At 38.5% G+C, this 14449-nt stretch overlaps 1 protein-coding gene across 3 annotated transcripts in view; it reads right to left on the reverse strand.

The window, feature by feature from the left end:
• Positions 1-14449, reverse strand: part of gstcd (glutathione S-transferase, C-terminal domain containing) — a 72052-nt gene that overhangs the window by 49132 nt on the left and 8471 nt on the right. For all 3 annotated transcript variants that reach the window (XR_013816179.1, XM_079812197.1, XM_079812198.1), the window contains exon 4: positions 6938-7195. Coding sequence is in view for 2 of the 3 variants with exons in the window: in XM_079812197.1 (XP_079668323.1) it covers positions 6938-7195 (258 nt within the window). In the remaining variant the exon portion in view is untranslated. The remainder of the gene's footprint in view (positions 1-6937; positions 7196-14449) is intronic.

Here is a 14449-nt window from a genome sequence, read left to right on the forward strand (position 1 = left end):
GAATGAAATTAACCTACACGATCAAACACAGTCATGTGGAACGGGGTGAGGACAGAGTGAGATTGGTGTTAAGAAGCAATAAGAAATTAAAGGAACAGTTCAAGTATTCAAGATTCAAAAAGGATGCAAAGAACCATAGAAGCATAAAATACAGTCATAGTCCATATGACTCATGCTCTATATCTGAAGAACACTGTATATTAAAAAAAACTTTTAGTTACTTTAAAAGGTGCAGTGTGTAAATTTTAGCGGCATTTAGCAGTGAGGTTGTGAATTGCAACCACCTAGCGCTCACCACTCCCTTTCGAAGCACAGAGATTGACTAGCGCTCTGTAGAGCAGTTTGTCCATTTAGGGCCACTGTAGAAACATGATGGCGCAAAATGGTGACTTCACTTAAAGGGGACCCGCGGTGTATGGAGCAGTGATGGAGTACTCGAGTCCTTATTCTCTGGACTCGAGTCCGACTCGAGACTCCGTTCTCTGGACTCGTGACTCGACTTGGACTCGCGGACTGATGACTCGTAGCCTACTTGGACTCGAGTCTCGAGGATATATAAAATCGCACTTGAGCATTCATCAAATTAATTACGTTGTTTCTGACTAAATAGGTTATCAAAATTTGATATAAGTTGTTACACTTTTCCTGTTTCGGGCTCCCAAGACCGGCAGTGATCTATTTTTTCCCTCACAGACACTGCTACCGCTCGCTCTCCTTGCTTGACAACGCACTCACTGACTGACGTCACTCACTTTACGCCGCATTCTTGTGCATTATTCGCGGGCTAAATGTTGACATTTGTCGTGAAGTTTGTCTACACGGATTTTGCATCTAATGCTGAAAAGAGCAGCGCTAAATGTTGTGTATGTAATCGCACAATTGAGGAAAAGACTGGGATAACTTCAAACTTTAACAGACATCTGTCACGGATGCACCCAGAAAAGTAAGTAAAATGCTTTCCATTGGCTAACATTAGCTTTAAAAAAAACTATTATTGCCTAATGCATATATGATAATAAACAGAGGAAGCTAGGGTTGGGCGATGTCTGCCTATTTGGCATCAGACGTCAGTGATGTCTATGTACAGTGAAGCGAATGTACAGTGACGTGACAATAACTGCCAGATTCAAACTGTGCTTTCTGCAATGTCTGGCGCTGAGCCAAAGACAGACGCGCTCAGCGCTTAATCCCGCTTATGTTTATTTTAGATTTCAGATATTTAAATACATATAATTTATAGCAAAACAATACATTTATAGTTTGTAAAATACACAATGGTGTCTATGGAAGCAGCAATAAACAATCCTTTCAAATATATTTGCCGACATGACATACACTACAGGCCAAAAGTTTAGACACATTACTATTTGTAATGTTTTTGAAAGAAATTTCTTCTGCTCATCAAGCCTGGATTTATTTGATCAAAAATACAGGGGGAAAAATTTTTTATATTGTGATATATTATTATAATTTAAAATATTTGGTTTTCAATTTATTATACTTTAAATTATAATTTATTTCTGTGATGCAAAGCAGAATTTTCAGGATCATTACTCCAGTCTTCAGTGTCACATGATCCTTCAGAAATCATTCTAATATTCTGATTTATTATGAGTGTTGGAAACAGTTCTGCTTTGCATCACAGAAATAAATGATCATTTAAAGTATAATAAATTGAAAACCAAATATTGTAAATTGTAATATATCACAATATTACATTTTTTTCTGTATTTTTTCTGTATTCTCGAACACGGGACTCGACTCGGACTCGAACTCAGGTAATGGTGACTCGACTTGGACTCGACTCGGACTCTTCTTTGGTGACTCGGACTTGGACTCGGAACACTGGGACTCGAGACTCGACTCGGACTCGACAGTTGGTGACTCGACTACAACACTGGTATGGAGATAGAAATGTCTCATTCTAAGGTAATAAAAAACATAATGGTTCATTATGCAAGGTCTTTATACACCAATGAAAACATAGATATGTATATTATATTGCATTTCTGTCAAAAGATCTTCATAAATACTACACACTGCACCTTTAAGTGAAAAAATTTAAATGGTCTAATATCACAATCTATAACAGTGAATAACAGCAAAAGAACATTCACAGAAGTCCCTGTGTGACACATCCCACATGATTATATTTTATTTAAGAAGTTTTGTTTCTTCTTATTTTGACCCTATGACCCTGTGCACTTGCAATGAACTCATCATGTGAATTTATAGTGTATACCTGTAATATTATGGTGGTTATCAGTACTTTTTAAGGTAAAACTCAGATTTTGGTAGTTAAACAACTTAACATTATATAACCTCATGAAATATATGTTTACAAGTTAAATATACATCCATCATTGTGTAATACTTGAAACATTGTCACAGTATTTTTACTCTGAACTTTAAGCAACCAGATCTGCCAGGTTTTTTTTTTTTTTACCATAAATTTAACAGGATATTAACAGCTTTTACTTCACTATCTGCCCCTCAAAATATTTAAATATATATATTTAAATATATATATATAAATAATTAAATTGTGTAAAAACTATTTATCTACATTTCTTAAGCATTTAAATATTATGTAAGGTCATAAGAATTATGTATTCAGTAAAGTGAAAGCACAATCAAAAAAATAATGTACAAAAACATGTTACTATAACCAACTAATGGATTGCTTATTTCTAATAACACTGCAATACTGAATATTGCATTTATGCGTTATCATTTATATAATTTATTTAATAATCATATACATTTCTTGTGATTTGCTTCCTTTCATTTGAAATTTGCAAAAACACTTTAGAATCACACAAATGATTAAAAGTTCCTCTAGACCAGGGGTGTCCAAAGTCGGTCCTGGAGGGCCACTGTCCTGCAGAGTTTAGCTCCAACTTGCCTCAACACCCGTCTGGAAGTGTCTAGTGTGCCTAATAAGACCTTGATTAGCTGGTACAGGTGTGTTTAATTGGGGTTGGAGCTAAACTCTGCAGGACAGTGGCCCTCCAGGAGTAGGATTGGACACCCCTGCTCTAGACAGTCCCAAAACCAGATTATAAAATGGATAGTTCCAGTCCTGACTTCTGATTGGTGTACACAATATCAAAACAGACAGCGAATATAGATAATCTGCCTAACGACACTCTTTAGCAGTGAGTGACTAAATTGAGTAAAACCGTATAAAATCTTTCAAACCCCCAAATGAAGCTCCTGAAATGCTCTTGGTCATTGATTTAGAACGAGTCTGGTTTTGGTTCTGGTTGTTAAACAGTAGCTATGGTGGTGAATCTCTGTTTGCTGCTCTGTCATTACAAATCCAGGCTGGCCATAAGGTTTGGCTCCGTAAATGAAAATGTCATTTGCTCTAAAGCGATGAGCCACCAGCAACAGCTGCAGAGCAGACCTAAAGCAGAAAGCACGCAGCCTGGAAAATCCCAGCGGACTGCTATGCATTAAGAGAGCCTGCTGAGCTCCAACTCATTCACACACACCAAATTGATATCCACTAGCGTGACGGGAAATATCTGATTTATAGTAGCTGAATGCCAGAGGTGGCAAACACCAAGCACACATACACATAAAAAGCTGGAAGTTCTGCAGCAGGCCTGAAAACTAGACGGCAGCTGTGTGTTTTTATCACCTGCTGGGGACTCGACTTTCGCATTGTGGTCCGGGGCAGACAGGATAGAGACCCAGCATTGTTACTCTGTTTGCCTCTCCTGCGGGAGTCGTACGCCAGAAGTGTATGAGACCACTACGGGCTCTTTACTCATTATCGGCAGATTTCTGCACCAGGGAAGAAGTGTTGTTGGAGTTTGTGGGCCGTTTAGATGCTGGGTAAATCAGCAGGACTGCTATGGAAGTGCTGGGAAATTGAATAAGCAGGCAGAAGACTGCACAGGAGGTTATGGACTGAATCAGCGGTTCCTCTGGAGGGGAAAGAAAAAGCACTCATCAGGACAGTTATGATGATGCCACAAGCTGAGCTTTCCATGTAATACAGCCTTAAGGGTGCATTATTATCTGGAAAGGTGAAGTAACACAGGGGTCTGCAAGTGATTCATCATAAAGAAACAATACTACTACAGGTGCTGTAATACAAAGTTCTACAATTGGTGGAGAAAGCACAATATAGTACAGAGTAGTGTAACAGCCCTTAAAAAAGTATGCTGGCCGTACCACGGTATAGAAACGTTGGTAATACTAAAACATTTTGATATACAGTGGCCCCACACCAATTTGAACACTAGATCAAAAATGTATTAAGTAAATAAATAAATAAAATCCCTGAATTGAAATAACGCTTGTTTTAATATTTTGTGACAATATAAAACATGCATACATTTTAAAACGTCCCTATATTTTTTGGCATCGTATACATGTCCAAAAAATGGACTTTCTACTAGTTTTTCTTGTTGCACAAGCAAAAAGGCCCCTTACCCTGGTTAATATAGTTAAATGTTTCGGACAAGTTAAAGATGCTTGACTGGCTTGGTATAGGGTCACTATGGTTCATTTTGTTTAAGAACAAACTCCAAACACTTGTGGTTAAATGTAAGCCCACTTTTCAGGACAAACATGTTTGAAAAACCAAACTGATCTTCTGTTTGTGAAAAGAAGAAAAATGGAACTCTGGGAAAGGAATCATTTCTTAAAGTTTTGTTATAATACATCATTATTATTAACATGAACACTTGTGGTGAGTAGGATTCCTAAAGACAATGAAGATGAATGAAACTGGTACTTTTTATAATAAAATTCATGGACTAAAATACGAAACTAACTTATTCTCCACTTCAAATGAAATAAATAAATCTATATACTTCGCCTGATATATTTTCAGTGATGTGCGTCTTCTTTCTGAACAAAGCCTAATATTTACCTAGTTACACTACTATTAAAAAGTTTGGGGTCAATAAGATTTTTTATGTTTTTGAAAGGATTGCGGTAACACTTTCTAGGAAAGCCATGCTTATAATGAATTATAGCCCAATTTATACTTATAATTATTACTATTCTATAAATATATTTATAAAGACTCATTAAGATCTATACTGCATTATAAGAACAGTTTAGTTTTATAATATAAATAGATATACTGACAGATGAAGTGAATAACACTGATTGTCTCTTCATCACAGCACCTGTTAGTGGGTGGGATACATTGATTGGGCCAAATTGTGATGACTAGACGACTGGGTCAGAGCATCTCCAAAACTGCAGCTCTTGTGGGGTGTTCCCAGTCTGCAGTGGTCAGTATCAAAAGTGGTCCAAGGAAGGAACAGTGGTGAACCAGTGACAGGCTCATGGGCGGCCAAGGCTCATTGATGCACGTGGGGAGTGAAGGCTGGCCCGTGTGGTCCGATCAAACAGACGAGATACTGGAGCTCAAATTGCTCCAGAAGTTAATGCTGGTTCTGATAGAAAGGTGTCAGAATACGGGGCAGCATAGCCACAGACCAGCCAGGGTGCCCATGCTGACCCCTGCCTACCGCCAAAAGTGCCAACAGTGGGCACGTGAGCATCATTCAGAACTGGACCATGGAGCAATGGAAGAAGGTGGCCTGATCTGATGAATCACGTTTTCTTTTACATCACATTTTACATCAATTTGAATTGAAAATGCATCAGAATGGACACGCACATGGACTGTGCGGCCTTGAATGAATGCCTGTGCGGCCGTGCTCATTTTACTTTCGGTTTAGAATTATCGGCAATTCGTGGGCGGTTGCTTTAATTGTGGGTTCATTAGCCTAATGAAAGCCTAATTTTCATTCTTAATGAAAAACACAACAACAAAACAGTACAATGACAAACTCACATAAATAGGCGCTTTTACATTTCACTTTGAAACCAAATCTTCCGCGATCATATGGTCTGTCAGCTCCTCACTCTGAAATCTGAATGAAATCTGTCTCCTGCTGCGTTTGTGCTGCGACTCTCGTTCGGTTCACACTGTATTGAGCAGACACGTTCAGTTTTTAATTGTAGTGTCTGTTCTCTAACTGAACTAAATGATTTTATTTCTATAAAAATCAAAACGAAGGTGGGGGCGGTGCCGTGGTGGGCAAGTGATGCAACCGATATTGAACACCGGTAACACCAACTATCGCAGCAAGCCTATTATGAACTTCTTAAAGCATCAAAAAGGTAGTTGCATAGCAGCCAATGGAGGGACAGAAAGCTCTCGGATTTCATCAAAAAGATCTTCATTTGTGTTCTGAAGATGAATTAAAGTCTTACGGGTTTGGAACGACATGAGGGGGGAGTAATTAATGACAGAATTTTCATTTTTGGGTGAACTATCCCTTATGCCACTCTAAAAAGTTTGGGAACCACTGGCTTGAAGCATGAATTTAAGTTAGTATGACCACAATTAATTTCTTTTTAAATAAAGCTAATGAATGTTTATTTTATTTATGGATTAGGACATTTCATGATACATGGAAGCATTTCATTGTATATTAAAGTTTATCCGTTATATCCCTCTACATATTCTTTAGCACAACTAATGTCTGTCAGACTCACAGCTGAAAGAACTCACAGTGCTTGTCGAAGTCAGACAGCCACGTAATACCAACCTCCTTAAAGTATCAAGTGGCAGGGAGTCCCATCAGTTAAGAGCGAGTCAGTACGGCTGCTGTTCTGCCTCGCTGGAGTGCATAAATCCTTTATCATCACGGTTCAGGCCCGCAGTGGCACACAAGGCTGCCGTAAAGGGACGAGAGCACAGCACTGAACGTATTGAGAGCAGATCGCTGTTTAGGGATTATGCGAGTACGCCACTGACAGGTTTAGTGAAGTGGCAAAGAGAAGCGCTTCTGTGTAATCTCCTTCCGTGAGAGGGAAGAGTTAGGGAAAGAGGAATGAGGAGAATAAAATAAAAGAGCAAGAGAGCGGGAGAAAAAGAGAGCGAGTGAAATTCAATTACCTGCAGTTTGGTGAGAGTTGGCCTTGGGCCCCCGATGAAGGGCTCTTGCTTGAGTTTGGGGCCTTCCTGCTCTGCTCCACTGGATCGTGGGGCCTCCGGCTTGGGAGGGCAAAGGTCAAACGAGCTGAGACTGAAGAGGGCCATCCCACAATCCTTTGCTGCCCTCAGTACGCTGGTGAGCTCCTGCACACGCTGGTACCATCTCAGCAGCAAGGGCAGGTGGGACAGGGTGGAGGGGGTGTGCTTTTGGATGGAGATCTAAAATGGTTTAATCAAAGACATGATACTTAATATATTCAGAGCCTCAAATCTTAAAAGGTTCATATGTCTGTGTATAAAACGGGATATATGAAATAGTTTTAGCATTAATAAAATGATGGCCATATTTAGGACTGTTGGCGCTTTCTAAACATGTTTTACTATTAAAACGTTTTTATGACAATTAAGCACATTTTCCCCACCGATTCTCTTTTTTGATTCTCAAAATTCTGGCCAGGTCATAGATATATATACATAGATATCTCATTCGAGCGATCCACGCCATGATCCACGTAGGCACTAATGAGGTATCTATGTATATATCTATGACCTGGCCGGAATTTTGACCTCACACACAGGAAGTGATGGCAGTCTGAAGAGCTGAAGCGTTCGTCTGATATGAGGTGATATATTTGCATAAATACCGCTCGGTTTCTCTCAGAAACCGATCGTTTCGTGTCTTAAGACATCAATGTGTCGTCACGAGCCGCGGGGTTTAATTTGAAGTTGTCTGTCCATGTTTTTTTTACTCTAATAGAATTAGACCCCATCGACAAGCATTATATCAGTGACACACAGCAACGGTTGGAGTTAAAAATCTCCATTTGTGCTCTACTGAAGAAACGAAGACACCTACATCTTGGATGCCTTAGGGGTAAGCAGAAAAACATCACATTTTCGTTTTTGGGTGAACTATCCCTTTAAATAGGCAAATGCTGAGTCTATGATTGGATCATTATTGCAGTAATTTTTATGTTTCTAGCATGTTATATGTTTGGCGACAGTTCTTCTAACCCTAATTGATGGAGTGTGTAGCCTTTCATTTCTTAAACAGCCATGTAGGAAGACGAATCAAGGCCATATTCCAGGATGACAATGTCAAGATTCATCAGCTCAAAGTGTGAAAGAATGGTTGGGAGGGAGCATGAAGGATCATCTTCACACATGAATTGGCACCTCTGAGTCCAGCTCTTTAATTCATTAGCCCCTGGCTTCAGAGACGGTTAGTTAAGTCCCAGACTAAAATGCATGTTTGAGCTGTTTTTACTTGCACTGACATATCTTCAAATATGTCAGTGCTATTGTTCTGTCTCAAGATGCACCAGTAATGTTTTTTTTTCTAAGGCACATTTATAAAAGCTAATTAAAATGTCCTAATTGAACTAAAGTCTAATCCTGGCTTAATCGAAGCCCTGTCTGTGAAACCAGGCCAAGCCTTTGGGGTGTGCTAGAGGAGATTTTATAGACTGCTTGAATATAGCATTGTCAATACAAGATCTTGACCAAAAATGTATGCACCTCTTGATGGAAACAACATCGAAATATTCATGAAACAATTGATTCTTCATGCTCCCTCCCAGCCATTCTTTCACAATGCCTGATGCATCTTTTCATACAGGTTTGGTGTGAGTAAATTTGAGAGTGAATAAATGATGACAGAATTTTCATTTTTGGGTGAACTATCCCTTTAAAGTCCTCATGAAATCAAAATCGATCTGATTTAATTTGTTAGCACACATTACAGGTCTTGGGGTGAACAATTAATCCGTGGAAGTTAATACAGAGAAAAAAAAATAGTTTGCCGTGGTAATCTTTAATCAAAATCTGAAAAATAACTTTGGGTCTGGAACGGTGTTCCCTTTCCGATGACGGCAATTTGACGGCTTGGGTTTAAATATCCTTAACCACTCCCCTCCAACCGTTAGTCTGCTGGCTAGGAGCGAAAGATGGAGGGAGGAGCGCTGAAGTAAAACCCTGTCCTCTGTTCAATATAATTATATGTCACAGCACTGAAATAAAATCAGTTGCAATTTCCGGTTCACATCATTTAAATTAATTTAAATAGTTATGTCTATAATATTTGTGTAAACATATGGATGCCTGTATGTGTTTGTGTATATATATTATTAATTATATTGTTTGTTTTTTTAACTGAGGTTACATTTCAGAAAACAATGTGCAATCGTTATGGCAAATGGGCAAGACAGTGGAGGCTCTGTGTGAATGTTGTGCTCCTGAGGAATTTTCTAAAACAGTATGAATGCATATTAAATAATGCACACTGACAGCGAGATGCTGTGACTTAAGTAACCCATCAAAGTGTTGTGTCCACTGAACCGAGATCAGCTCCAGAGCTGTGCCGCTCCTATCATCGCTCCGCAGAGGAAAGACGGGGAGAAAGCGATGAGGAGGACAGAAGGAGGGAGACATGCTAGATGGAGTGTGAAACTGGGAGGCACTGATGCGCTGCTGACCACAGAGAGACGAGAGCGAGAGAATGACAGGAGAAGAGAGAGAAGAATGAACAATGATCAGAGGAGGAAGAAAAGAGCAAGAGAGAAAGAGAAAGGGATGACAGACGTACACAAACTTCCCCTCAAAGACACAGTAGTCTGTACTCTGCTCCCTAGATATCACTGCAAAGTTTGTCTTTTGTCTGGAGGTCTATGTCTAGAATACATTGAGATATCTTTCTTGTCCATAATACTTCACTAATTTAAATTTAAATAATGAAAGTTTGTAAATAGAATTTAAAATAAGCATGATTTTATTCATTAAAAGGAATACGTTCCAAGTTAAGCTGAATCAACACCAATTTTGGAGGATTTAAAAATCAGTAGCCTAATGCAAAGCTTATCATTTTATAAAGGCACATATGAATAATTCTGTTAAAATTATGTCATTTTAGGGTTTTATAATTCATAACAACACATACTGTTTATGTCTTGTGGCTACACTATTAAAACACTGAGTATTTTAATGTTTAAGGATTGGCCTCATTCACTCCCATTGGCCTCATTCACTCCCATTGTAAGTGCCTCACTGTAACCCAGATTTGTGCTTTTTTATAGAAAACAAAGGTAATCAACATTATGCCACTAATGCTGTCGATTCAGCTTAATTTGTACTGAGCCCAGAATATAGTGTGCAACAGTGATCACACTTTTTCAGCAGCTGTGGTTCTGAATCTGGAAGTATTTTTGCCATTCATTTTTCCCATAGATATTCTTTAAAAGCCTTCTTTAAAGAGTTATACGCCATGAACCAAGCCAACCAGATACAGGGTTAGTAACAACATTACAAACTCTGATTTAAAGCAAAAAAGTATTGTGTACTTAACAGATTTAAAAAGGGAAAAAAATACAATCCCATGAAGCATTGCGAATGACAATCAAATTAATAACAGATAAATATAAAACTAAAAAATATTGATTGTATATAAAGAAACAACTGAGTTTATTGGAAAATATGGATATTTATACAAATAACAGACTGTCGATCGCAGTGCTTCATCTGAGTGGATGCTAAAGTGTGCTGAAATGTTCTTTTGGTAGGATTTGCTCATTTCGAATCTCTGATTGGTGGAGATTTCTTTTCAGATTCATGGGAAATGCAATTTTTGACCCAACTAAAGTGGACTGATGACTTCAAAAGCATATATACCATCGATCAACAACCTTGTAGCTCAGAGTAGGTCTGTCTTTAAAGATTTAAAATTAAAAAAAGAGAAAATGATTGGGATTTTTACTTCCAGAACTGTTGCACTATGTTCTTTAAAGGGTTTTAGTTCACCCGGAAATGAAAATTAGCCCATGATTTACTCACCCTCAAGCCATCCTAGGTGTATATGACATTCTTCTTTCAGACTAATAAAATTGGAGTTATGTTAAAAATGTCCTGGCTCTTCCAAGCTTTATAATGGCAGTGAATTGTTGGTTCGTTTTTGAAGTCCATAAAAGTGCATCTATCCATCATATAACTGCTCCACACGGCTCCAGGGGGTTAATAAAGGCCTTCTGAAGCGAAGTGATGTTTTTGTGTAAGAAAAATATCTATATTTAAAACTTTATAGACTAAAATAACTAACTTCCGGCGGATTGCCGTACGCATCGATTTACGGCGAAAGCGTAACCCCTGACCCTTGAACCTTTGACACATGCGTATTGACAAACGCAGAAGCTAATAAGGATAGAGCAAAACAAAACACCCATCATGAATTAGAGTCTAAAACGAGAATTTTTAAAGGTCCCATGGCATGGCATTTTTCTATTATTTTATAATGTTTCCTGAGGTGTACTTATATTGTTAGTAAGGCAAGGCAAGTTTATTTGTATAGCACATTTCATACACAGTGGCAATTCAAAGTGCTTTACACAGAAATGAAATAAAAATATTACAGTTATAATAGAAATTAAAAGAAATAAAAAATAAAGAAAATATTGAAAGATAAAAATAAAGAGTATAATTAAAAATAAAAATAAAAACAGGGTTAAATTTAAGCATATAAATTAAAATGCAAGCAGTTCGGACAAAGCACGTACAGTGGCACAGCGCTCATTCAGTAAATGCACAGCTGAACAGATGTGTTTTGAGTCTGGATTTGAAAGTGGTTACTGTTGGAGCACATCTGATCTGTTCAGGAAGCTGGTTCCAGCTACGGCTGGCATAATAGCTAAAAGCAGACTCTCCTTGCTTTGAGTGAACCCTTGGTATTTCTAATTGACTTGATCCTGATGATCTGAGTGATCTGTTGGGTTTGTATTTAATCAGCATATCTGCAATGTATTGAGGTCCTAGGTCATTTAGTGATTTATATACTATAAGTAATAGTACTTTAAAATCGATCCTAAATGTAACTGGAAGCCAGTGTAAAGATCTGAGGACTGGTGTGATATGGTCATATTTTCTGGTTCTGCTCAGGATCCTGTATGAGCTGCAGCTGTCTAATGGTCTTTTTGGGAAGGCCGGTGAGGAGACCATTACAATAGTCCACCCTACTGGTAATAAAAGCATGAACGAGTTTCTCTAAGTCTGGAAACAAAGCATCTAATTCTTGATATATTTTTGAGATGATAGTAAGCTGATTTAGTTATTGCTTTGACATGACTATTGAAACTCAGGTCTGACTCCAAAATCACACCAAGATTCCTGACTTGATTTTTTGATTTTAGACCTTTAGCCTCAAGATATGCGTTCACCTTGAGAATTTCATCTTTGTTTCCTAATGTAGTAATTTCAGTTTTGTCTTTGTTTAACTGAAGAAAGTTTTGGCACATCCAACTGTTAACTTCATCAATGCATTTACATAGAGAGTCAATGGGGCTGTAGTCATTAGGTGATAGGGCTAAGTAGATCTGGGTGTCGTCAGCATAGCTGTGGTAAGCCATTTTGTTATTTTTCATTATTTGGCTGAGTGGCAGCATATACAGATTGAATTGAGTGGTGCAAGAATTTACCCTTGTGGGACTCCGCATGTCATGGATGTCCACTCAGACTTATGGTCACCAATACTCACATAATAACCTCTCCCTTCTAAGTATGACCTGAACCATTTGAGGACCATTCCAGAAAGCCCAACCCAATTTTCTAGCCTGTCAAGAAGTAAGTTGTGGTCAACAGTGTCGAATGCAGCACTGAGGTCCAGTAGTACCAGAATTGATGTTTTGCCTGTATCTGTATTGAGGCGAATATCATTTATTATCTTAATGAGGGCCGTCTCTGTGCTGTGATGCGGTCGGAAACCAGATTGAAAATTGTCAAAGTATCCGTTTGAGCTTAAGAATTTGTTCAGCTGACTGAAAACAACTTTTTCAATGATCTTGCCTATGAAGGGAAGATTTGAGATTGGCCTGTAGTTGCTCAATATGGAGTTTTCCAGATTTCTCTTTTTCAGGAGAGGCTTTACTACTGCAGTTTTTAGGGAGTTTGGAAAAGTCCCAGAAAGAAGTGAGGCGTTTACCACTTCTAGGAGATCTGCTTCTAAACAGTTAAACACACTTTTGAAAAAAGAAGTGGGGAGTGTGTCAAGGGCGCAGATTGATGTTTTAAGGTGCTGTACTGTTTCTTCTAAAATTTTACCATCAATTGCTTCGAAATCAGTCATAATAACTTTCTGAGGTTGTGGTCTCTGACTCACCTCAGAGCAACTCAAGGATGTACTGATCGCATTTCTGATATTATTGATTTTCTCTGAGAAGAAGGAAGCAAACTCACTACATTTGCTGTCTGAGAGCATTTCACTGGGAATGTGACTCGGGGGGTTTGTTAGTCTCTCAACAGTAGCAAAAAGAGTGCGCGTGTTGTTTATGTTTCTGTTTATAATATTTGAAAAGAAGGTCTGTCTAGCTTTGCCTAGTTCCACATTGAAAGCACGAAGACTGTCTTTATAGATGTTGTAATGGACTACAAGTTTTGTCTTTCACCACATGCGTTCCGATTTCCTGCATTGTCTTTTCATTAATTGCACTGCTGTTGAGTTTCTCCAGGGTGCTTTTTGTTTGCCACTCTTTTTCCTGGCTTTTACAGGAGCAATATCATCAATTACACCCTTAACTTTTGAGTTAAAAGAGTCAAGGAGAAAATCAACAGAGTCTGCAGATATGCTTGGTGTTAGAGATATAGCCTTCATAAACAGCACACTAGTGTTCTCATTTAAGCATCTCTTTTTGACAGAGACAGATCTAGTTTCAATGGCAGGAGAGATTGATATATCAAAGAAAATACAGAAATGATCAGACAGTGCCACATCCTTAATAACTATCGATTAAATATTTAGACCCTTACTGATAAGTAAATCTAGAGTGTGTCCACGATCATGTGTGGGTCCGTGAACATGTTGTGTCAAATCAAAAGTGTTAAGAACAGTCATGAGATCTTTTGTAGTATGATTTTTACATCATAAAATGTCATAATTTAGAAATAAAAGGCATTTTTCCTATACTGCTGTTTGCCCTGTGGCTGAATGCCCTGTTTCAAGAGGCGTGTCTGCTGTGAGACTTCAGTAAAAACGCCCACTGTTGTGATTGTCTGACATCTTTGCATTTGAAATGAGCGGAGGGGGCGTGGTTTAACGAGGTCTACGGCGCATGAGCTGCTGCCAGAGAGACGGATGGACCTGAGTTCACTTTTCATCAGTTCTCTCAGCATGTCTCAGTTCAGTGAACTGTTGTAGTTACAGCATATACTTCAGGTTATTAGTTTATTTCTAGTCGGAGGGGCTGTCACTCATGTCAGAAAGTTAGTAACTTTAGTAAATTATGGATCAGCGCTGACTCGAGACGCGAACCGTTTAGAACGATTCAGTCCGATTTAGTGAACTGGTTCGGTTCACTAAAAAGAACCGATTCAAAAGAATGATTCGTTTGCGAACCGGACATCACTAATGTACCAGAGACGGAGCGATTGCTAACAAAGTTATTTATAGTAACTACTGAGTTGTGAGAGCGCTGTCTGTCAGCGCGAGTTTATTGTGTT

The sequence above is a fragment of the Gobio gobio genome, assembly GCF_949357685.1.
Source record: "Gobio gobio genome assembly, chromosome: 3".
Classification (NCBI taxonomy): domain Eukaryota; kingdom Metazoa; phylum Chordata; class Actinopteri; order Cypriniformes; family Gobionidae; genus Gobio; species Gobio gobio.